The sequence below is a fragment of the Octopus bimaculoides genome, chromosome 1 (genome assembly GCF_046866305.1).
Source record: "Octopus bimaculoides isolate indiv1 chromosome 1, ASM4686630v1, whole genome shotgun sequence".
Taxonomy (NCBI): domain Eukaryota; kingdom Metazoa; phylum Mollusca; class Cephalopoda; order Octopoda; family Octopodidae; genus Octopus; species Octopus bimaculoides.
Genome location: NC_142928.1, coordinates 149,053,049 through 149,075,892, shown reverse-complemented (window position 1 = coordinate 149,075,892; position 22,844 = coordinate 149,053,049). Strand labels below are relative to the sequence as shown.

The 22,844-nt window shown below is 35.9% G+C and overlaps 1 protein-coding gene across 1 annotated transcript in view; it reads right to left on the bottom strand.

Moving 5' to 3' along the window:
- Window positions 1–11,287, bottom strand: part of LOC106881307 (parafibromin) — a 30,843-nt gene extending 19,556 nt beyond the window's left edge. Inside the window, exons 1-2 of the mRNA XM_014931678.3 lie at window positions 10,874–11,287; window positions 613–718 (exon numbers count right to left, since the gene is read on the bottom strand). Of these exons, the coding sequence (XP_014787164.1) occupies window positions 613–718; window positions 10,874–11,004 (237 nt within the window). The 5' untranslated portion in view covers window positions 11,005–11,287. The remainder of the gene's footprint in view (window positions 1–612; window positions 719–10,873) is intronic.
- Between the last annotated feature and the right edge of the window lie 11,557 nt (window positions 11,288–22,844).

Here is a 22,844-nt window from a genome sequence, read left to right as displayed (position 1 = left end):
CAGTACAAATATATAATGTACATGGCTGATGACAGTTAGGTGAAAAAAAGAAGTGCCAAGAAAAGGGAGTTGTGTTAGAGGAAGATAAAGAAAAGATATGAGTAAAAGTGATGAAAGCTGACCTCAGGATGCTGAACCTCACAAAGGAGATAGTTAAAGAATGCTACATGTGACCAAATGTTGTGCTGAAGAGCAGAGAAAGCAGCTGGTCCATGAGGGATAATTGCTGAGATGCTCAAAATGTCTGTTAGAGTAGGGCAAGGGCTGGTTTCACACGAACACATGAAACTAACTTGACACAGCTCTTCTGGACACAAATAAATAACCTAATTGTAATTGTCACATCCACACACATACACCATCAACAACCTGCAGTCTATATTTTGCTTATAAACCTACTAGAATCTTAATAATTACATACCAAAACTACCTACTGCACTCCAGCAGAATTTAAAAGTAGGATACCTCACCTAAGTATAACTAATGAAAATAGTATTTAAATAATTTTAGCAATACATTAAAACAGGGATTAAGGAAAATTAAAAGGAACATATTAAGAGTAATGTGTTGTAGTATAAAGAACAAAATACTTTTACTGCTACATTAACTTACCGCCGCTTCTCCGACATAAATTGGATGTGCCAGGTGGACATTTTTGAGAAGGAAAAGGATGCAGTCCAATGTGTAGTATTCTTTGCAAATGCCATCTTTACCAGTACTGATAAAATATGAAAAACAAATAGAGGTATAAGTTATTTAAAAGCAAATTTAATTTTAAATTAAACATCGAAATATAGTTGTTCTGAAACAATGAAATTTCATCCATCCATCTCCAAACTGAAACAAATCCAAATCAAATATTAATCAAATGACACAGGAATGTCATTGAAATAAAGCTTATGCAAAATTGATCAAAAAGAACTCATGAGACTAGTACTATAATTTAGTAAACCAAAGAAAAAAAAATGGGTGTGTATCATTGTAATAACAGAGGAAGGATGAAGCATTGATGTAAGAGGTGGGAATTGTATCAATAGACATAAGTACATATGCTCAAGCTATTGAGATGAGTAAATATCAGGAATGGAGTTGGATGGATTACAAAAATGGTTTCTTTAGGTATGCATAAGGGTGCTGGGACAATTTGTCCCCAGTTATTTCGTTGGTTAATTTGTCCCCGGTCAATTCATCCCCAGGTCAATTCGTCGCTGACCAATTTGTCCAAAAATACTCTTAAATGTGATTTTCAAGGGAAAGTTTAGAACAATCACTTTAGAATTAAAATTGTCATTGGACAGTTTCCGATATATTTTTCCTTCTTTTAACCCCTCCCCCCCTCTCTCTTAAATATCTGTGCTGAACAGCTTACGAACAAAGATTTTCAACCAAATCAAATTAAATTTATTTAATACACCTACCCATCGACATGACTACCTGCAAGTTCATAACTTTAGAGAAAGAAAAAAATCAAAGTGGTCAATCATGAAAATTATATATACACAAAAAATAAGCAGAATGTAGATGGATTGAAGATATACTGGAGGTGCGAAAATTGTGTGCAGGTGAAAATTATAAAGAGCTTAAGATGATTGGGATCCATAATCATGTTTCAACTGCTGCAGAGGTAAATGCAAGGATAATAGATTCAAATATAAAAGTAAAGTCTATTTCAGCTTGTGATGCCCTTTGCTCAATTATCGCTAGTTAAGTTCAGAATTTAAACAACTGTACATTGTCGCAAATACCTCCATTTGCACAGCTTAATAGGAATATTAGACGTTGGAGGCAAGCTGATTCCAACTGTCTTGCCACTCCACTTACAAATGTTGGGTTTTCCTGGACAATGATGAAATGATTTTACCTGGACAATGATGAAATGTTTTTACCTGGACAATGATGAAATGTTTTTACCTGGACAATGATGAAATGTTTTTACAGTATGACAGTTGGACGGAAGATTCAAAATGAATACTAATATTTGCAAGTGACGAAGAACTTTGACAGTTGAAACAGCACAAGAACTGGGTGGCAGATGGAACATTTAAGTGCTGCTCTAGTATATTTTTCCAGTTATATATACTTCACATTCAAATTGATAATTTTAATGCCCCACGAATATGGCATTACATCTGTCAAAAACAACCCTAGCAAACCTAATCAAGCACAATGTATTTTTTGAAACTTTATAATGTATAACTTGAAATTAAAAACTGAAAAATTTCAGGAATATTTAAAAATCAAACAACCCAAATGAGGACTGCTAATGGCATACAGGACTTAGGAGTATTATGTCAAATGATGACCTTTAAATCTCATAGGATGGATCCTGCAAAGCTTCATGATAAGAAAACCAGTAGTTATGCTGACTCTATGGAAAAACCTTAGTTCTGAGCAGATTAGATTACTGCTCATACCTTTTGTCTCCAAATTCATCAAGTTTCGTAAAAGAAATTGAAGGGTTGCAAAGAATGTTCACCAGTAAAACAACTTCAGTTAAAAGGCTAAATTACTGGGAACATTTGAAAGCTCTGTGTTAGTAAAAAAATACAGCATCACCAAAATAAGTTTTGGGAAATGAAATGATTGATTCTAGTTTCATTTTTAGTATGGTATGTGTAGAAAAAGAAGATTGGGAACAAAACGGAATTGAGCCTCATTTATGACATGAGACTAGTGTTCACTAATACAAACATTGGGAAACTAATAAAAATTAAGTAACAGGAGTCACTAATGTTGTTGTTCTGTAATATGTATCAACTATGTTTGTCAATCATGTGAAGCAGTGATTTTCATGCAGTCAGCTGTTTAATTGACTTTAGGTTCTTGGTTGTTTTTGTGTGTGATCATGTTTCCTTTTTCACAATTTCCCCTATAATAAAAATATAGGGGTGGGCAAAAGTAGGTACACCTTTTAGTTAAAAAGAACATAGAATCATAGAATTCTTATCCTAAAAAAGAGAGAACTGAAAAAAAGCATTCAACTCATATTAAACAACTATATACCTACTTTGCCCAACTCTGTATAAGAGACATATCTGAATTAAATTTGACTTGATTTTCAATTCCAGATTTAAGGAAGGGTGCTGGCCAATTCAACTTGTCAGAGAGAGACTAACAAAATACTTGTCAGAGAGAGACTAACAAAATACTGGAAAAGATTGATTCAGAGTATGGTTAATATTGTTAATGTCAGAAGGTAAGGAAAAGACTAGAAGTGAGGACACTTGTTAAGATATCTGAAGAGGAGATCAGAGATACAATTACAAGTGGAATTAACAGAGGGACTTGGATTGTTGGGTCTTTAGAAGGGAAATTTGGGATGTGGTTACAACGAGGTTAGTCGCAATGAGTTTCAAATTTGAGCTGTGACAGGCAATTATTTCTGGTTGAATCATTGGCTAATTTCCAGCAGAAGATGACATATCATCACCACTCTTTTTGTTTCTCTCCCCTACCAATTGCATCATTGTCCTTCTCCTCATACATGCACTTCACTCTGGCTATTGAACCACTATCCAACACTCTCTTATGAAAATGTTCTTAATAGTTCTAATCTTTTACTTGTTTCAGTCATTAGACTGCAGTCATGCTGGGGCACCACCTTGATAAATTTTTAGTTGAATGAATCAAACCGAGAACTTTTTTCAGCCTGGTACTTAGTCTATTGGTCTCTTTTGCAGAGCTGATAATTTACAGGTATGTTAACACACCAACACTGGTTGTCAAGCAGTGGCAGTGGAGTGGACAAACACAGACATGAAAACATATGCATCATCATTTAACGTCTGCTTCCCATGCTGGCATGGGTAGGACGATTTGACTGAGGACTGGCGAGCCAGATGGCTGCACCAGGCTCCAATCTGATCTGGCAGAGTTTTTAACGCCAACCACTCCGAGAGTGTAGTGGGTGGCTTTTACGTGCCACCGGTACAAGGGCCAATCAGGCAGTACTGGCAATGGCCATGCTCAAATGGTGTTTTTTACGTGCCACCTGCACAAGAGCCAGTCCAGCGGCACTGGCAATGACCTCGTTTGAATGTTGTTCTTCACATACCACCGGCACAAGTGCCAGTAAGGCGACGCTGGTAACGATCACGCTCAAATGGTGATTTTTAAGTGCCACCAGCACAGGAGCCAGTCAGCATCCCTGGCAATGATCACGCTCGGATGGTGCTCCACTAGTACAGATGCCAGTCATGCGGTGCTGTCATCAAATTTGATTTTGATTTCACTTGCTTCAACAGGTCTTCGCAAGCAGAGTTTAGTGTCCAATGACGGAAAGGTACGCATAAGTGGGCTGGTTACACCACTAGCATAGGCCATGGGTTATGGTCTCACTTGGCTTGCCGGGTCTTCTCAAGCACAGCATATTTCCAAAGGTCTCGGTTACTAGTCATTGCTTTGGTGAGGCCTAATGCTCGAAAGTCGTGCTTCACCACTTCATCCCAGGTCTTCCTGGGTCTATCTCTTCCACAGGTTCCCTCAACCACTAGGGTGTGACACTTTTTCACACAGCTATCCTAATCCATTCCCACCACATACCAGTGCAGTCGTCTCTCTTGCACACCACATCTGATGCTTCTTAGGTCCAACTTTTCTCTCAAGGCACTTACACTCTGTCGAGTATGCACACTGACATAACCCATGCTAGCATGGGTTGAATGGTTTCACTGAGGGTTGGTGAGTCGAAAAGCTGCACCAGGTTCCAATCTTATGACCCAATAAATAAATAAATAAATAAATATATATATATATATATATATATATATATATATATATACACATACACACACACACACACATATATATACATATATATATACTGAAAAGTTCCTGGTTTTAAGGGCATTGTGAAAGGCCTGGTAGGAGGCCAAACCTTCCAAGTTCTTTTTACAGGACTTAGAAAAACTGAAGGACTGCTGCAATAAGTGTGTGAATCTGAAAGGGGAATATGCTGAATAAAATCATAATAAACTGATCATGTATTTTCTTTTACCCAAAACCAGGAACTTTTCAGCACCCCACTCGTATACACACATGACGGGCTTCTTTCAGTTTCTCTCTACCAAATCCACTTACAAGGCTTTGGTCACACACCTGCATCTCAAATTTCCTACTCTCTTTCAAACATAAAATCAGTCCCAAAATCAGGATTCCCTTCTCTCACTGGCATGCAAACTTATCCAAATTAATGAACATCACTAAATCATTTTGGTCAACACAGACAGCCTCTACTTTTCTTAGACTCTTGATTTTTTTTTATTGTAATAAATATAGTTTGGGTGAGTGGTAAAAATGTTGGTCATGTTATTTACTGGTAGTAAATAGCTTTCATGTTTGATGTGAACCAGCTAAGACAAGTTATATGGAACATTATTAAAATGACCTCAAAAAGTAGATGTCAGTAATATCTCCATTGTAGCTAGCAACTTTGATAAATCAATAATATCAATGAACTTTGGGAAAATTAAAAGTGCATGAAAACTATGATCAAGGCATATGGAATGATGAAACTTCCAGGAATTTGGGAAATGTAGCTGTGTAGTTAAGGCTGCATTGCAACCACATGATTCCAGGTTCAAGCCCAGTGTAACTTTTTAAGCAAATGTCTTCTAACTCTTTCGACATGAACCTGCCTGAGACGATCCCTTGTTCTTTGAAACCAGTATCGTGTTTAAAAGTGATCTAGATCAAAACCTTTTATCAAAATTTTATGTTGATTTACATTCCAAAAACCTGCTTAGTCATAGAACAGTCATTTTGCTAAATTCTTCATTATTTTTAAAATTAATTGTAAGAAAGAAAGTAGCTTATTTTAACAGAAATATGATAACAAAAGGGTTAACAGAGCCTCGAATTGACCAATTTGACAGTGGAAGAGCCTGTTATGTATGTGTATATTATCTAAACACACATGATAATGATATATACAAATGCACACACACACACATTTATGAAAGATATATTTGTAATGGGTCTATCATTGGTTCGTGAGCAGAATTTATGCAAAAAAAACTCTTCCAAAGACAAATAGCACAAAGGGAATTGGCAGGTATGCTCTATAGAAAAAGGATAAGAACTTAATGTTGAATAGACAGCTGGCCTAAGGCACCGCTGAAGGACAGAAGGATTAAGACACCACAGACACCAACAATATCATTGTCATTTCTTGACAGTATTCCTGAAATCCTGTTAACTCGAGTGCTAATTCAGTCCCCAAATTAATTCACAATTTTAATAACTTCTTAAACTTTGCTAATCTATTTAGAAAATGGTGCACATTATTCTCTTTGCAATAGTTAAGAAAACAGCACTATTTAAAGTGCCCTAAGCTTTAGTATTAGGTAATGTTATATGCACTGACAAGAAATTAGGTTCTTTTTTTTTCTCCTGCTATGATTAAGAGAAAGGTGAGATACAGTGTTCACCTTCACAGGTTCTTTATGACTGGGGAGACTGATGCATTTGATGATCAGCTGGAAAAGTTGAAAACCACAGAAAAAGAAAATAGAGAAAATTCCAGGAAGGCAGGTTGAGGGAGGGGGAGGGTCATGTTCTGGTGTGGACTGAAAAAGTGATTAGTCCTGAACCTGATGTGGGGGGGGGGTATGTATGAATAGCTAGTTCTGAAGAAAGGCTGATTGTATGATGCTTGTGTGCGAACAGCCATGCTATACAGCAGTGAAACGTGCTGTGACCGCCAAGCATAGGTGTAGGCTTGAAAGAAATGATGCTAGTATGTTCACTGGGTATGCAATGTTAGTGTGCATGCGCAACAGAGTTTAAACATCTTAAGAGAAAGGTTGGACATAAGAGGCATCAGATGTGTGGAAGAGACGACAGTGCTAATATGGTCATGGGATGCATATGGATGAGGACAGCTATGTGAAGAAGTGCCAATCTCTCAAGAGGGAACCTGTGGAAGAGGTAGACCCAGGAAGACATGGGACAAGGTGGTGAAGCATGGTCTCAGAGGCAAAATGACCAAGACATTTGGCAACATGACATGCTTGAGAAAACCTGTGAAGCCAAGCGATACAATAGTTGTGGCCAATGCCAGTGTTGCATATCTGGCACCCATGCTGGTAGCATATAAAAAGTACCCTTTAAACGTTGAGTGATACTTGAGAAGGCCTGTTAAGCCAAGTGAAATTGTAGTCGTGGCCAAAGCCAGTGTTGTGTAACTGGCACCCATACCAGTGGCATGTAAAAAGCACCCTTCGAAAATTGAGCCTCATGGAGGCAGTGATAAGTGACCAAGACTTTTGGTGATATATCATGCTTGGTACCTATGCTGGTGGCATAAAAAGCACCCACTACATTCTTGAAGTGGTTAGTGTTAGGATGGGCATCCAGCTGTAGAAACCATGCCAAATCAGATTGGAACCTGGTGTAGCTCCCCAGCTTCCAGTCAAACTGTCCAACTAATGCCAGTACGGAAAACAGACAGTAATGATGATGATAAGGAGGAGTGGAAACAAATGTAGTATCAGTAGAGACAGTAGCTAGAGGGGACAATGCATCTGTGAAGTACTAATTGTAGTATATTAGTGAGTGACTCCTTGTCAATCAGCTAAGTGGCCTCCTTGTGGCTGTAATTTAGTATGTTTGTGTGTGATAGTACAGTTACAGATGTGAGAGCAGTATTCATTTGTGGATCTCACAAAGCAGAAGACTTTTCTGGCACTAAAGAGGAAGACCAGTCTTTGTTGTTATGAATGAGATTATTGACAAAAATCAGTGATTCTGAGGTTTAACACTTGTAGTAATTTTGAGAGTTTTAATAACATGTCAAAAACTAATGGAGATGGGGTGCAAGACTGTCTCTTTGATGTGAGAAATGGTTACAACTATGATATGAGAAATGGTTACAGAGTTAATATGTCCACACTGGAGATTGTTTCCGAGATCTCCTTTCATGGCAGTAATGATGTGAGATGTAAAGATTGCATGTGAATGATGCTTATGTGTGGAAGATTAGAAAATAGTGAAAATTGGTAAGAAACAGTGAGGCTGTTAACTGTCTGCAACATCTTTGAGATGTTAAAAGTGAGAATGAAAGGTCAATATATGGCAAAAGTTACTGTTGGGAATGAGGCACAATGTAGCATATTTCCAGAAGACAAGAGAGAAATAGAAGACCTCTAAGGCACACAGTCTGAAGGTAATGGAAGAGATATAGTCAAATCCAAAGGCCTTTTTGAGTTGAAGTAACTGGGAGTGCTTTCACAAGAAAACTGCTTATAGAGCTATCACAGAAGAGAAATGGTGAGTAGGATTCCTCAAAGTTGGAAGATCCTTTCAAAACTTATGGCCAGTTTGGGAAAATGAGAGAGCTTGCAGTTTGGGTGGGGGGTCCAGCAGGATATTTTGCATTTTCAGTACTGGGTAAAAGTAATCTAATAGTTAAATGTGAGAGAGTTTTGTAAGATGACCTGATCTTTTCCTCTTCTACTTCAGTAGGTGTTTTTGTTTTAAGAGGGATGTAAAGGGACATGACTAAGAAGATAGTTTCAGTATCTTTCATTCTCAGATATTTTCCTAATTCGTTTAAATAAGTGCAATATTTTGGATCTGAATCCAAGGAGTGAAATTAATTAAGTGGGGTTCATTTCCTGATAACAGGAAACACGAAATTTAAAAAAAGGATGGTATTACAACTATAAAAGCAACTCCCTCCAATACGAGCCAACAAGAGGTCCTCTGTGTGGTCGCTTATCCAAGTACAAATAGCAGCCAAATTTCCTTCAAATCACAACCCACCGTCTTTATATAACGTTACGTAAAATAGTCCGGGATATCTTCTAAAAAGATATGGTCATAACTGGATGAAAGATATGCTGAATCAAAGCCGACCTGATTCTAAACAACAGTTGAGTAAACAATATAAATTGCAATTAATCCTAACATAATCAATTTTCTGTACCTATACGGATCAGAGAGATCACTACACTGCATTTCACCAAAATCAAAAAAAATTCATTAGAGATGTGGTGACATACTGTTGACATGAAGTTAAGGTTTTTGGCAAGATGTCATAGTTTATACCAATGTACAAAAGGATGGAGTAGAGAGAGAAGTGATGAAATAGACGAAGAGTTGAATGTTAACTCGTCTACGACAATAATAAATAAAGAATACCAAACCCCCCATGTCCAATAGATAAGAATTCTAAATGTTTCATATTCAACGCTCCGGTTATATATCACCTACATTTTGCTTCCATCATCTCTGCACATCGTTCTTTAATCATTGCCATAACGACTTCATACTAAATATAATTAAATATGAATTAAAGCTTTTATTAAATTTTACCAACGCAATGGAATAATTCTAATAAGACTACTTACGGTTGGTTACTTAAAAACTTAGAATTATTACTTTTGTAACACTAACTTTAACCCTTAATTATTTTTATCTGATTAATCTACTAAAGCAAAAGATATCAAGAACATTTACAGCATTTATTCTTGAAATATCCACAAAAGTGATTTCATATATATTAATAGCTATCTACTTTGAAAAGTAGTAGTTTCCAGACATTAGTTTCATAAATTTTATTTTATTATAGGTAATTGCTTTTTACACTTCACTTATGGCAGGCAAGAAAATCTGTGTAGTGGAATGCAAGCATGTAAAAAAAATATATATTATGAAATTTTTTTTAAAATACCAATATACGATTTTAAGTTTTAAAATGTAACTTAAGTGGTATAATTTTAAATTTATAAACCAAACAATAGTGTTATTTTTATTCCTTTCAACACTATTTCTAATAAACTGTGCTTAAAATGTATCAATAAAAGACTAGTTTTAATTTATATGAAAGCCTGAAAATATTAATTAAAACAACTAAAATAATTTATACACACATTTTTCAAACGAAATGCAGGGTGACTATGGTTTCAAAGTTTCGTTGGTTCGTATATATTGAATCCTCTTCACTCTATATTCATCGTTTTAGGCTTATAAATGTACTCATCGTTTCAAATATAAATTTCATATATACACACACACACTCAACATTTGTAAAAGAAATAGTTATGACTTAAATCTTACAACCATTTCTTGTACACTGAAAATGAAATATCAGACAGATTGCTAAAACTATTTTTTATGTAACATCAACTCGTTTATTTCACATTTAATAAAAACATATTCCAAAATTATTTTGAATCTCATCCGAAAACAACAGCAAGTTCCACAAAGAATATTCTGGGATAAAATATTAACAAAAAATTTTCTAACATTAACTTAAAATAGAGAACTTTCCGTTTTACTTTCAAATTAAATAGTTTAACAAGGTAAGAGACAGACAGAAAAACGTTGAATTTTGAGAAACGAATGAATTCAACGAAAGACCTGATTATTGTCATCATATACACCGTATCCACATTTTATTACTGTTGTGTAGGAAGTAAAGACGTAAACAATATTCAGGAAAATAAAATATACCTTAGAATCTTAAGAGTTACTAACTATATTTACAAAATTCCAGAATTGGTCCACACATATACACACATTAGATTATAACATGCAATCATGTATACATTATATATATATCGTGTAAAATTTGTATATATTATTAGGTGGTGAAGCGGTTTTAGTGAACCACAAGATAAATATAAGTGTTGCTAACACCTTAAAATTTAAAAGTATTAAAATAACAATGTGGGTATGACTAAAAGTGTGAGAAAAATCAGTAAACAAAATTAAGAATTAGTGTTTGTTCGTCTGAAGACCTGAGAGGTGAAGGAAGAAAATATAAGATGCGCATAAGCAGTGGTGGGGAGGGGAAAAAAAGAGAAATCAACTATATATAGGATGAAAATAAAAGATGGGATGGGATTTTAAAGACAAAACAGGTACTTACCCCCAAACAATGTAATTAGTTTTAGTTGATTTTGGCCAAGCGAATTCGCCAAATATAACTTGATCGCCTTTATCAATTATCTCCTTTTTGTTGATATTATACTGACGAAGAATGCTTAGAACATCAGCCATGCTGCCTGTTTCTTATGGATATAAATATGTAAGCGAATCTATAGAATGTGTGTGTAGGTGTGTACGTATATATAAATATATATATATATATATATATATATATATATATATATATATATATAAGTGTGTGTGTGAACTAAGAGGTTTAGACTGTCGAATTTGTTGTTCCACACCAACCAATCTTGTTAAAGCCTCAATATGGCAGCTTGGTTGAGACGGACAAGAGAACGCGGTAGGGGCAGAGGTGGTGGCTGTGACTGCGCCTGCCGACAAGTACGATATCATTTGTTATTTGCAGCGCACTCTTGCGGTTGACATTGGTAGTTAGAACAAAGATACCTTGACGTTTAGATCACATACACTTACGCATACATATACATTGCAACCATGCAGATATACTTGTATGTATGTGTATCATTAATCATAGTTATACGTCCGCTTTCTTTGGTTGCATAGGTTGAATAGGTCGTCAGGGTTTGGGACCTTTCGTTTATATGTTGTATTTTTTTTGTCTGGTTTCTATGGCTTGATGCCCTTCTTAACATCAACAGATAGCAAGGAGTGTATTTTATAAGGATATCAGTACTAGCGGAGTTGCTTTATACTCGCAAAACAAAAGAGCTCTCACCACTGTCTCTCATTTTGGTCAACACATGACAAACAGAATAGGCAGAAAAGAGGGAAATGAACTGGAGTGAGGGGATGAAAGGGGTAAGAGCACGATGTTGGGTGGGGTGACAGTGTAAAAGAGGTAAGGAATGGGACGTGATAGTGGAAGAGAGGCAGTAACAGCAGGGCTTAAATAGAGACAGTAATGGAAGAGACACTAATGGCTACCACATATTTGCTGGTAACCATTAAGAGAATAACTTGTGAATAGTCATGGGAATGGTCAGTGATAAGAGAATGTGCTGGATGTCACATGGAGGGACTGATGGCTTGCAATACAGACGGATAATGTTAGTTTGTAAAGAAGAGTGCGAATAGTCAAGATAGTGTTGGTAAAGAGAATGATAAACGTGAGTGAAAGAGTGATCAGAAGAAGAGATATGACTTAATTATTTGTTCTGAGGTGATTACTCTCTTTTTCACTCAAAGTTTAGCTAGATTCTTTCAAATAGATGCTGATAAGACCTACACAACAAGACCGAATTTGAAAGACTGAAAATTTAGAAAACCAAATGTGATAATATTGGAAGATCAAAGCTCCAAATTTTAAAATATTTTAAGGAGAAATAAGAAATATGGTTTTAAAAGACATTTATTTACAATTTTAAAAAGGGCTTTATTAGAGAACATGTAACATTTCAGGGATACAATATTAAAGACGTAAGCAAAAAAATGGAAACAGTTTATTTATCAAATATTTCTGTTCTTTAAATTCTTCCATTATTGATTATTTTTCTTCTTGCAATATAAACATAAGCATACTAAATGATCAAAAGATCCAATTTTGTTATATCACAGCAAAAGAATGAAGTTTGAGGTAGAGAAGTAAAAGTGTGAAATGATCTATTAGAATTAAGTTATTTGCTTGTTTAAGACGTTTATCATCATCATCATCATCATCATTTAGCATCCGTTGTCCATGCTGGCATGGGTTGAACTGTTTGACTGAGCAGGCATGCTGGAAAGCTGCACCAGACTCCAGTCTGATTTGGCATGGTTTTCTACAGTTGGATGCCCTTCCTAACACCAACCACTCGGGGAGTGTAATGAATGCTTTTACATGCTACTGGCACGGGTGCCATTTGCATGATACCAGGGCACGTTTATATACCACTGGCACAGGTGCCAATTTGTGTGACACCGATATCTGCCATGACTGATTTTTCTCAGCTTGATGGGTCGTCTTCTCAAGCATGACATAATGCCAAAGGTCTTGGTCATTGCCTCCATGAGGCCCAACACTCAAAAGGAAATCAACCACTTTACCTCCATGAGGTTCACTGCTTGAAAGCAACTCAGCCACTTTCCCTCTGTGAGACCCAACATCTAAAAGATGTTCCTTACATGCTACCAGCACTAGTGCACTTAGCTTGATGGGTCTTCTCAAGTACAGCATATCGCCAAAGGTCTCAGTCACTATTCATTGCCTCTGTGAGGCTCAAAGTTCAAAGATCATGCTTCACAACCTCGTCCCATGTCTTCCTGGGTCTACCTCTACCACAGGTTCCCTCCACAATTAGAGATCGGCACTTCTTTACACAGCTGTCTTCGTCCATATGCATCACATGACCATACTAGTGCAGTTGTCTCTCTTGCACACCACATCTGATTCCTCTTATGCCTAACTTTTCTCTCAAGATGCTTACACTCTGTCAAACAGGCACACTGATATTGCATAACGAAGCATACTGGCTTCATTTCTTTCAAGCCTATGCATGTCATAGGCTGTCATACCCCATGTTTCACTGCCATGCAGCATAGCTGTTTGCACACAGGCATTAAACAATCTGCCTTTCACTCTGAGAGAGAGGCCCTTTATATATATCTAAACAGTTATATACATATTGCTGTAATTAATTTACACATTGCATTAATACACATTTTTTCAACACCTCCAAATAACTAACTCACCAACCTCTCTCGCCAACCTCCGAAAACCTCTCTCGACAACCTCTCTAGACAACTTCCAATGACTTCTCTTGCCAACCTCCAACAATTTCTCCCTTCTCCAGCTGACAGTTTTTGTACGTTTTCATGACGGAAAATACACCTTTTGTGGCAGTTATAATGAAATTGCTTTCTTATATCAGACTAATAAGACATTTCAATAGAACATCTTTACCCCCGGGAATTACCAGGTACACCAGCTAGTATATATATATGTGTGTGTATGTATATATATATATATATATATATATATATATATATATATATATATATATATATATATATATATATATATATATATATATATATATATATATATATATATATATATATACATATATATATATATACATATATAATAGAAATATGTTACAAAAAGAAAATAGAAACTACACGTGGAAATGTAAGGGGAAAGTAAGAAGAAAAATAAGCGAAAATGCACATTGGAAATCAAAAAAAGTAAAGGCTTTTTGTGAAAAGTGATGATAGATGTATACAGTTAGATGAACTGAGGTAGGAACAAAAGTATTAAAAGTCATTATTGTGAATCGCTAAAGAGATTCAAAAGCATACCGGTTTCGTAAAATTACTAATCAATGCTTTGAATGCACACCAATTACTGAACGGTGTCAGGTCTACTAGTCCCTAACTAAAAAGATTATGTGTAAAGGAGGTAAGTAGTTCTGGATTTGGTGCAATTAGGGTAGATATAGATCTGTAATGTGAATGGTGTATGGGATGTATGGGGGCTGAAAGGTTAGTAATGTTCTGTATTATGTTATGTGTTCATATTGAGTTGTGGAAGATATTTATTGATGAAAGTTGCCTCTTTATTCATTCTTTGTTGTCTGAGGTGTTCTATGAACATTGATAGAAGGGGAAAATTCGGAATTTAGGATTAAGATTCCTAGTACACATTTCTATGTGTTCACTGACCTGTATCTGTCGGATTTGTTCTTTGTGGAGAGTGGTTCTTGGATGGAGTGATATTCCTGTTTGGCCAATATAATGATTACCACACCCTATATATATATATATATATATATATATATATATATATATATATATATATATATATATATATATGTACATATATATATATATATACACATATATATATATATATATATATATATATATAGGTATAAGTTACAGGTGATCTTTAAGGGATGGTTAAATCCAAGGGCGCTCCTGGTGATTACCTGTGCAGGTACAGTCCTTGGTAAAAGGTATATAGTAGCAGGTAATTCAGTGGGTAAACCGTAGTTTAAATTATATGCAAGAAGAAAATGGAGGAAAAATAACAGGAAGAAGTTGGCCGTTTGTGCTAGTAAGCCATTAATTTAATTAATTAAAAAAGAAAAGTGGTAGTAGTAGTACATTTATGATCGTTTCTTATTTCTTTATTGCCCACAAGAAGCTAAACATAGAGGGGACAAACAAGGACAGACAAAGGGATTAAGTCGATTACATTGACCCCAGTGCGTAACTGGTACTTAATTTATCGACCTCGAAAGGATGAAAGGCAAAGTTGACCTGGGCGGAATTTGAACTCAGATTGTAACAGCAGACGAAATACCACTAAGCATTTTGCCTGGTGTGCTAATGTTTCTGCCAGCTCACCGCCTTTACGATCAGAAACATTTATGATTGTTTCTGTTTACCAGTTGTAGTGGTAGACATCATCAGAATGCAGAGTCATATGTAGAGGTAAGAAGAGCAAAAGAATAGGGATACATTGGTAACGAGAATAAAGACAAAGAATGGTGAGTCTTACATTATAGTAGCTTTCTTAGTTGATAATTATATATATATATATAAGATCATAACTCCAACTACTTCTTGAAGTATTGTGTACTCTCGCATGACTATAGTTCAGTCAACTGATTGTCATAAAGTCATTTACAAACATGCTCCATCTACTGGCCCACATGTGTTCTGACTCCCTTCTCTGCCCTTTCTATCACTACTACAATGGCTGGTCTCATGTCACCTTCACTCAGACACTCTTGTCTCTCTTCTTCTCTTCAATACTCCAAGTTCCACCCTTTCTTCTGAGAAACTTCAGCCCTCTGGAATTCCATCCCTACACATGTCTTTTCTGCAGTCATTAACTTACAACAGTTTGAGTGCAAATTGGTTTTGCAAGAGTTATTCCATGTCCTTACGCATTGTAAGAAGCAACTTAGTGGGTTGACAACTGGAAGAGCATCTAGCTGTAAAATACTATCTCAGAAAACCTATGAAACCCACACCAACATAAAAAAGTAGATGTAAAATAATGATGATGATTAACAGCAACAACATCAACAATAGCAGCAGAAACAAAACAACATGAAAACAAGAGTCCAAATGACAACTACACACAAGGACCAAACAGCTTTCACTTTTCCCAACTGATTTTTCCTCAAATGACAAATAGATAAAGGAAGAAGCCAAAGAGTCACAAATTATTACCCAAAACACCAAAAAATATTAAAATAAAATAAAACCCATTACTCCCCACTCTCCATGCTCAATAAAAAAAGTTAATAAAAGAAAAATAACTGCACAAAACCACACACACACAACTGTCAAAATAACATACACACAAGTGTCAAAACAACATCAAGAACAACAAAACCAGTAACAGCTACAACCAAACCTGCAACAATACCAACAACTACAAAAGGAAAACACATATATAACAATAAAAACACCACAAACAGCAGCACCAACAACAACAGACACAAAAAAAAACAACCAAAAAGAAAATAAGGAGATTGTGTGAGTGTAACCCTTAGAACAAGGAAGAATAAACTCTTGGAAACCTTTTCAGACATGTCTAACTGTCAGAAAAATATCAACTGGATTTCCTGAATGTGAAGGTAGGGACATTGAGCAACCACAGTGGGCTATCAGATTGTACCAAGATTGAATTAGGTTAGTGGATAGTGTAGGATGTCCACAGTTTAAAGTGGTTGGACATACAGACCACAAATTAGTGATCTGCTCAGTCAACTTAGCTAAGAAACTCAGTTACTGGAAGCTAAACACATCTTTTCCCAGAATGTGAAGACTATAGGGACCAGATTAGTGAACTAGTCAAGTGAAATTTTATGGGAAACCATCAACAACCAGTGATGGGACTGCCTGAATAAATAGCATTTAGCAAAGAGCTAGTAAGAGGGGAAAATAGAGTAGAAGGGGAACAAATTAACCAGCTATAAGAGGCAATTAAAAAGTATCACAACTGATGAAGAACAGCCATCAACTATTTCTTTAATGCAACCTACAAACCAAAGATCATGTACTAAAACAAAAGGGAACTAGTAAAAGTTGTTTGACTGGTTCAGATATCAGAGGCATTACATGGGAACAAAACTTCAATTTGTTTGAGAGAATGATACTGAAGTATATAATTTGATTCCAAGCAGATGTTTGCAGCCTTCCAGTAGCACTTTTCTTGACTGCTTGGAGTGAGCAACAGGCCATAGATGTTAGTGAACTTTAGTGACTTCTTTCTTAGAAGATGTGAGGTACTGCAAAAGGTCAATAAGAGCAATAGCTGAAATACAGGTGGTGAGCAACTGTACAAAGGCACAATAATCTGGTTTGGATGGTCTGCCTTACAAACTTTAAGGTTATATGCCAGATTTGTTTGGTAACCTCTTGGGAGACATCTACCATAACTAGCAGCAGAACAGGATAATTCCCAGATCTCTGAACTGGGGATTGGTAGCATTGGTGAGTAAGAATGCTAACAAGGGAGATTTTGTAAATAATTACAGACCTATAATTCTAACCAGTGCAGAGTTTAAGATTTTGGTTAAACTGTGAGCAAAGATGTTGGTGCTTATCATAGGTAGTTTAGTTGAGGAAGTGCAAATGTGTGTGATTCCCAGCAGACCAATCCAGAACAACTTCTTCATTCAGTACATCAAGAGAGTAATTTGAAAAGCTTTGGATAGAGTTGACCATTGTTACTTGAATGTGGCTCGTTTCAGACTCTTTTTCAGAAACTGGATCACAGCAATGTACAACATGTACTCAGTAGTGAGGGTGAACTGCCACTTCTCAGAACCATTTCATATCATGCACTCAGTTTGTCAGTTGTATCTTCTTTTGCTTCTGTACATACTGGTTCCTAAGCCAATGCTACAAAGCTAGAACTGTTGAGGTGCATGCATCCCTTTTGAGCTGGGATGCAAGAGAATTATGTCAGCAAATGTGGCATCATCACCATAAAGGTGTCAAATACCATGGGAATGGGTAGAGATGGTTAACACCATTCTAAAGGTATACATGGTGGTGGCTAGATAAGTTAGTGGGCTTACAGCTCAGCACATGGAGAAGCAAGTTCTTGCTGCAAGGCAGAATTATGTGGTACTAAACAGATGGGCCAGTTAAGCTGCTCAACTTCAGTTCAATCTTGATCTCCAAGTGGGCCATAACTGAGATGAAGTAACAAGTTGGGTGGGTTGATAGCTTCACCTAAATATAAGCCGAGAGGAAGCTATCCCCGAAAGGTCAAGCAGGAGAGACAATGCTTACATTATCTCTAACACAATTTACTACCTGATCATTCTGCCTTGCACCAGTTAATACCTGACCAGGTTGGATCATCTGCTCTTCTGCTTCCTGTGGAAGGGACATGTTCTACTAGCTAGGTAGTCTATTTGCAACTAATACCCTCTGCAAGGTGAACTTAGCATACCATAGCTATTGAGGAACAGACATATACTAAGCTGCACTGTTCAGCAATCTCAAGACAGAGAGCAAGATGAGATCTGTTTGTAAGATATATCTTTTAGAAGGTTGTCTCTTTGACAGGGTTGAAGTCTTGGATCAAGAAAAGACCAAGATGAGTAAACATCTGAAATGTGCCAGATACTCATTGCTTTCTAAGCCATTCAAGTAATGTAGCTAGTCAAATTTCCATGATAATATCCAGAGTACTAATGGTGGAAAAGAGTGACAATGTGCTTGGGGAAACTCTGGGTTGTCATGAGGTTGAATTGGCTGGTCTGTTCTGGAAAACTGAGGAATACTATGGACAGCTTCCTGAAATTCTTAGCCTGGCAGTGTTGCTGAGAGGCACTATCTGTTCAAGTCAAACTCAGCATTGGCAGAGTCCATTATGAAGGTAATCCTGCAGCACTTTTTTAATCTGGCAAGGCCCACAGTTTTCTTCTATCTGGTGGCAATGGCAATAGAAGCAGTGTGGTGGACAATTTTGAAAGGGCCAAAAAGGGATACTTTTCTCTTTGTCCAAGCCCTCATTGTCTTTTGGAGAGGGAAGTGCTCTCTTCTAGTGAACTTGTCAAAAGGTGAGTGACTTTAATCCAAATGGTTAGGGTGGCTGAATCAACACTAAGCATGCACCCATAGGCTGAAGAACAAGTCAGGAGAGGACACTTGTCTTTGATGGTCAGTGTGATCTTGGGTCTGTGGAAATCGCTGATCGGACATCTCCCTTTATCAACAAAACTGTATTAGACATGTATTCATGTATTTGTATATTGTGTATACTTTTTAATTCATTCCTTTTTCTTCCTTTTCTTGTTCCTTTACATCCAATTTTATGCATCCTCATCACAAACTATATGTATCTATAGGTAATGTCTTCTTCATCCAAAACTCCCATAGAAAATAAATCATCATCATCATCATCACCACCACCACCACCATCATCATCGTCATTGTAGATAAGCAGAATCATTAGAATGCCAGAAAAAAAAAAAAAAAACATTTTTCCAGCTCTTTACATTCTAAGTTCAAATTCCACTGAAGTTCACTTTTGCCTTTCATCCTTTCGGGGTCTATAAAATAAGTACCAGTTACTCACTGGGGGTGATGTAATTAATTAACTTCCTCCGCCAAAATTTCAGGCCTTGTGTCTATAGCAGAAAGAATTGTTATAATAATTATAAATGACATCAATCTCACCAGCTTAGAGTTCCTGTGAATGGTAAAGGCACACTTTCACCCTCCAGACCCAAAAGGAATCCAGTACTTTTATAGATAGTTTGATGTCCTAACAGGAGTGGCTGGGCATCATTCCCATTGTATTGATTACAAATGTAATGAAAGACACATTCCTTAATTGCGATAAAGTTTTCATTCAACTACTAATTCAATATAATTTCTTAGCTTTTCAGATCACTTCTGCACAACATTATGGTAATTTGTTATAACTGTGATGATAACTAGTACATTATTATCATTCCCATCATGGAAAATGATAGAGGACTTATTTTAAGCTATCTGATGGTATCTGTAGTCTAAAGTTCCATAAAATTTCATTTATTATTTAGTTGAAGAGCATTGAATGGCAAAATGGAGTGATAGGGTTCTACACTAAATGCTGAGATATTTAGTTAACAAATATACAATCAAGTCAAGACTATTGAAAAGGTTGGAAGATGCAACGAAAATTTTAGGAAAAGAAAAATAAGGAATAAGTGGAAATTTTACCAGTGAGTGTGTTAAATTATAAGGCATTTTTGTAATTATATAAGACTCTTCAAGGCATAAAAGCACTTTCTATTTCTAATCTTTTAAGAGGGGGCAGAAGAAACAATATTCCAAGAAATTGAGAAATTTATGTTGTCTCTTTTAAGTTGCCATACCTTTTTTGGATAAACTAGTACTACTTTCTTTCTGAAGATCATTAAAAGATGATTTATGATTATTCAAACGTAATTTAAGAAGGGTCTGTGTGCAGCCTATATAATGAAACTAGAGAGATCATGTATTGTAATAGTAGCTTTATATACAACATTTTTCATTTTACAATTACCTTTAACCTCACAGGTGTTAGGGTTTATACAGTTACAATTATTACTAATATTAGGCGTACTATTGTTATGTGTATGTGTGTTGATAGAGGAAGAGTTTGTGTGAGTATGGGAACCGTTGGTAGAAGATACAGAGCTATTTGAATAATTGGGGTTAATATAAGTATTAGAGGGGTTTAAATTCTTGTAGTAAAGATTTAATTTTCTATTGTTAAAGGAAGAAATAATCCTAAATAAGTTAGGAGAAACAGAAAAGCCAAATCCAATCATTCTGTTATTGAATATCCCAGCATACCTAAATTTACTAAAATTTGATTTAATCATAGAACGAATAGACTTTGTAAAATTAGACTTCAAATGTTTAGCAAAAGGAAATATAATCCAAATTATGTTATTATTGCGTTTCTTATTGGTATGGTGGTTTTTATGAGATGGGTCACCCATTTGAATAAAAGGTATAGGTTCCTTTTTACCTCTCGTATTAACACCATCACTGCTATTCTTTTTCTTATCATTATTAATATTATTAATGTTGTTATTATTCTTATTATTATTACCACCTTCTTCATCATCATCATCATCATCATCATCATCATCATCATCATCATCATCATCATCATCATCATCATCATCATCATCATCATCATCATCATCATCATCATCATCATCATCATCATCATCATCATCATCATCATCATCATGATGATGATGATGATGATGATGATGATGATGATGACATCATTAGAGTTGGTTATGTAGTTGTGTCGGGGATTTAGAGTATGTGAAGAAATAAGCCAAGATTCTGTTGTGAAAAGACTTTGTTTTGTATTATTATTTCCAACTATGTTAATGTTTTTCTCATAATGACTGCTAGTGACATTACAATTGGTTATCTTATTGGAAATATAGGTATTGGTAGAAATCTGGTTAGTAAAAGTCTTGTTATTTGGTCCATAGTTGTTAAAATTTTTTTCCTTTTTATGGTGGAGTTATCTTTACAAAATATACTTCACAGAGTTAAGTTGTGTGCCAGGGCATTCCAATTCATGATGGTGTTTAGAAATTGTGGTGTGTTTATTGGAATTCATATCCACATAGCTGTTGTTATGATTGGAAAAATCATTGTTAAATTTGTTGTACTTAATTTGATATTATAACCAGCATTCCTAAGAGCCAGTTTGTAATAGTCTTTATGCTTATTAAAAATTTCTTCATTTCAGGATAATGAGTTAATTCTATTTTCAATGTTACAAGGTATGTTATCAAGAATATTAGAAGGATGATTGCTCTGTGCAATATTGCTATTGGGTTCATGGTATGATTGGTAAGCTGAAGGAGTGAGGTTAAAATTTGCATCCAAGAAGTTCACAGAAGTGTGATCCTGTTCAATGGTGATGGTAAGTCCAAGGCTTTTGAAAAATTTACGTAATCTCTTCTGATATATTTTGATTTTACAGTTGGAGGCATTTCGAACTACAAATAGAACATCATCCCTATAGAGACCACCTTCAAATTCTGGGAGTTCTTTATGGAGTAGGTGTAGTAAATAAATCCTGATTAAGTCTGTGACTTCGGCTGAATCTTGCGCGCCCATTGGTATATCAAAGCAATCTGGTGTGTCCTTTCTAGTCCAAAATTTTCCCTGGTGATGAATTATGGTCTTCCTTGCCTCAATATATGGGGATGCAAGCAGGAAAAATAGAGCTCAAGATATGAGTATATGAATATTTTTATTAAAATTACACACACTTTTTAAAATTAATAATCGGTAGAAATGGCAGAGCGACTCAAGGGTCGAGAGTTTCGTGCGTTAGTAATTATCAAACTGGTTTCAAACTTAGTGTTAACGCGCACGCGCACACACACACACGCACTGTCTGTCACACACATTCATTTGAACTTTATCCTTCATTGCAATACTCATCTGCAATTCTAGTTCTAAACTTTTTATTTCTTTTTATCAGAAAGGAAGGGCTGTGTTCATGGCTAGTTTACAGAGCCTCTGAGACTGAAACGAAAGTATCCCCGTATCGGACACACCTTGTTCGAATGCTTGCAAAACAATGGATTCAGTTAAAGGCACCCAAGAGCCAGGTGATGTCATGATGAGACATGGCGGAATTTGAAATGAGAACGCAAGGTGTCAGAATAAATAAGCCATCTCGCCCCGATGCTCTAACTGCGTGCATGTGTGTATGCTTATATAATATAGGTATATCGTATATGTGTACGTTTACGTCTCTTGGCTTCGTTGTACCCCCACCACATCCAATACTCATGTTTCCCTGTTAGATTCCACACTTCGCATATATGTTTATAACCACAATATTACTATTTCTACAACAAGGTAGATATTTATTTATTCAGCTGCGCTACTAGGATATCATATTTTCAAAAGTGTCGTTTATGTTATTTTTCTTTTCCTTTCGAACCACACGACTGATT